This window comes from Raphanus sativus, chromosome 6 (assembly GCF_000801105.2).
Source record: "Raphanus sativus cultivar WK10039 chromosome 6, ASM80110v3, whole genome shotgun sequence".
NCBI classification, from domain to species: Eukaryota; Viridiplantae; Streptophyta; class Magnoliopsida; order Brassicales; family Brassicaceae; genus Raphanus; species Raphanus sativus.
In genome coordinates this window covers 10,099,196-10,101,982 of record NC_079516.1, presented here as the reverse complement: position 1 = coordinate 10,101,982, position 2,787 = coordinate 10,099,196, and the positions used below count along the sequence as shown (strand labels likewise).

At 32.5% G+C, this 2,787-nt stretch overlaps 1 protein-coding gene across 1 annotated transcript; it reads left to right on the top strand.

Annotated features, from left to right (window-relative positions):
- Nucleotides 1-2,215: 2,215 nt before the first annotated feature.
- Nucleotides 2,216-2,503, top strand: LOC108835948 (uncharacterized). The gene has a single exon (XM_018609164.2). It carries the CDS (start codon nt 2,294-2,296, stop codon nt 2,372-2,374), a length of 81 nt encoding a protein of 26 aa, XP_018464666.1. The 5' UTR covers nt 2,216-2,293; the 3' UTR covers nt 2,375-2,503.
- Nucleotides 2,504-2,787: the final 284 nt, after the last annotated feature.

Genomic DNA, 2,787 nt, shown 5'->3' with positions numbered 1-2,787 from the left:
AAAACGTAACTAGATCATGACCCGCTCGACCGAGCGGAAGTCAATTTTTTTTATCTTTGTTTGTACTAAATATTATAAATGATTGCAATGTGTATTAATATAACATTTTGATAAATAACAATGTGTACTAATGTATTTAAATAAGCAATGTGTTTTAATTACTAAATTTGATTTTTAAATTTTATGATAACGTAAAGTAGATTTTTTATATATTATTTAAAATATATAGTGCTATATATTTTGTATTTTCAATATTTATCATACAAAATTTATATTGGAGTATTATTTATAAGAAAATATGTGTATCATACTATATTTATATATTATATAAACATATCTACGATTTTTCGTAAAAGGCCATGCGCACCCGCACAGATTTTATTTTTAAAATGTATTCTATATTGTTTAGTTTTATGTAGTATCGAGTTTGTATAATTCAATTTTGTGTTTAAAGAACAATATCAAAACTGTCTTTCGTATATAAAAATAACACTTTGCAAGCGCGAGTTGTGTTTTTTTATTGTAACACAAAATTTGATATAAAACTTATGTTTTTTGTACATTACGAAGTTTAATTTTTAAAAATAATTATTATATAACTTCAAAGTAAATTTTATCTCTGAGGTCAAATATATTATGTGTGTAATGGTTCAAAGCATTTTGTCGATATATATTATATTTCAGTTTGGTTTGTTTTTAGTATTATTGTATATGTATATACTATACAATATTACTATATTCTATACAACATATAAAGCTATGTGTTATTTGTTTTAGAAAGTAGATTAGGCCCAACGTAGTTAAAAAATAGTCATATCTTTATGTATGTGTCTATGAATTATCTAATTAATATTATTCGTACAAATAAAATCAATATGGCCAATGAAAGTATACTGATTGTTAAAATGAATTGTATAGGGTAATTCTAGTACGATTCATATTTTTAATATTCTTTATTCGTACAAATAAATCTATTTTATTTAAATCGACATGTAATAAATGTGAACCATATATGGAATATGGACAAACAGAGGAATTGTATTTAAGGAAATATATTAATGCAAAGTTAGAATATGGTATGTATTATATATAAGAAATAAGACATTTAATTTAAATATATGAGATACACTTTTAAAATCCACCTAGAAGAAGTTGTAATGTTTCTGATTTAATAAAATAGATTAAGCATATTAAATCTCTCTCCTTTTGCTTCAGCCACGAAACCCATCTCTCTCTCTCTCTCTCTCCAAGCTTTGTTTTGTCTTCTCCTCCCAGAATCCGTGTTGTTTTGCGTCAACAATCACAAACTTCTCGCCGTTTTCCTCTGCTTACTTAACCCCGATCTGCAGCAAACCAAAGTTGCTTGCTTCCTTTCTTCTTAAGAAGAAGAAGTCTCACGATATCATGCAAAGATTCACTCTCTCCTTCTCTCTCTCTACATTTATATATTGAGATTCTGGAGACCTGTTATTTCCACCCTCAGTAACTATACTACTTTAATTTATTTTAGTAAATTTTCAAAATATAAAAAAAAATCTTTTTGGGGTCGGGATATCCAACTGTAAATTTAAGGAAAACGAAGGGTCTCTCTCTACGTCACATAAATATTACGGAGATATTTAGTACGGTAGTACAGAGAGCCAATCTCAGCCGTCGGATAAAGACCCACACCGTGTCATAAATGAGCTACCATCTCCATAGAGCATGTGAAGCACTAACGCTATAGAAACTGATCCCGTTTCCGTTTAACACTTGACGGTGCCGTTACCCACAAGCCACAATCGTTTTTATTTTCCTTATGTCCGGATCGTGGCAGGCAAACGTGTCGGCTTCTGTATTATACCCCGGCCATATTTATTTTTACTTCTTCTTTTTTCATTACCAGTACTGTAGAGTGGGTTTGTGCCTGTTTTTTCACTAGGACCCACAGCCATGGCTAAAACCCACACTCGCACAAGCCACGGCCATGACTCGTTATGGGACGAGCGCTTTGGGAAGTGTGTGAGTTGTGTTAGCACGTGCCAAGTCAGGTCTAAGTCACGCATGTGCTTCTTTTTACTCGTTTTCTTCACACGCGCTTTGTTATTAATAAATTACAGTTAAAACAAAATGAAAGTGGAGATTATTATATAAGGTGATGGATCATGCATATAACGATCATCATATCAAAATCAAGAAAAAGGATTAATATATAATGTTAGCAAAAGGATTATAACGTTCAGATGAAAAACAAATAAACCGTGAGAGAGGGGGAATCACGCGCTTCAGAAAACGAGAGTGGAGAAAAGTGAATATGAAGAAGCCATGCCGAAGTGTCGGAAGAGAAAGTGGTCCCCATCTGGACACGTCAGAGAGAGAACTTGCCACGCTGTAAGGTCGTATTCAAGACTGACACATGTCAAATGCTGACTTGTCCTACCAGTTTGCTCAATTACAGAGGAAAGAAAACCTGCTATCTCCTATACAACTATTTCATCTTTTATTTAATTTACCCGATGATAGATTGATAGTGAAGGATCCAAATATAAAATTACTTTTAATTTATGGGTATATGTTTGACCAAAAAAATATTTTGTGTATACATTTTAAAATCCAAATACTAGTATATTGGAAGAAAGAGATTCAATTTTGGGAAGAAAAACAGCAGTCCCTTCTCACTCGACCCAAAGAAGAAAACCCTAATTTAGTGTGGCGGCCCCCGACGGTCGGAGTCATTTCCCAGCGTCGGAGGTACTTTTTCTCTTTTCCCTTCCTTGTTTCTCTTTGCTCTCGTCTCCGCTGTCTCTC

Bases quoted from the DNA above. Each gene is read 5' to 3' on its own strand.
- LOC108835948 (XM_018609164.2), top strand. From the start codon at position 2,294: ATGAAGAAGCCATGCCGAAGTGTCGGAAGAGAAAGTGGTCCCCATCTG.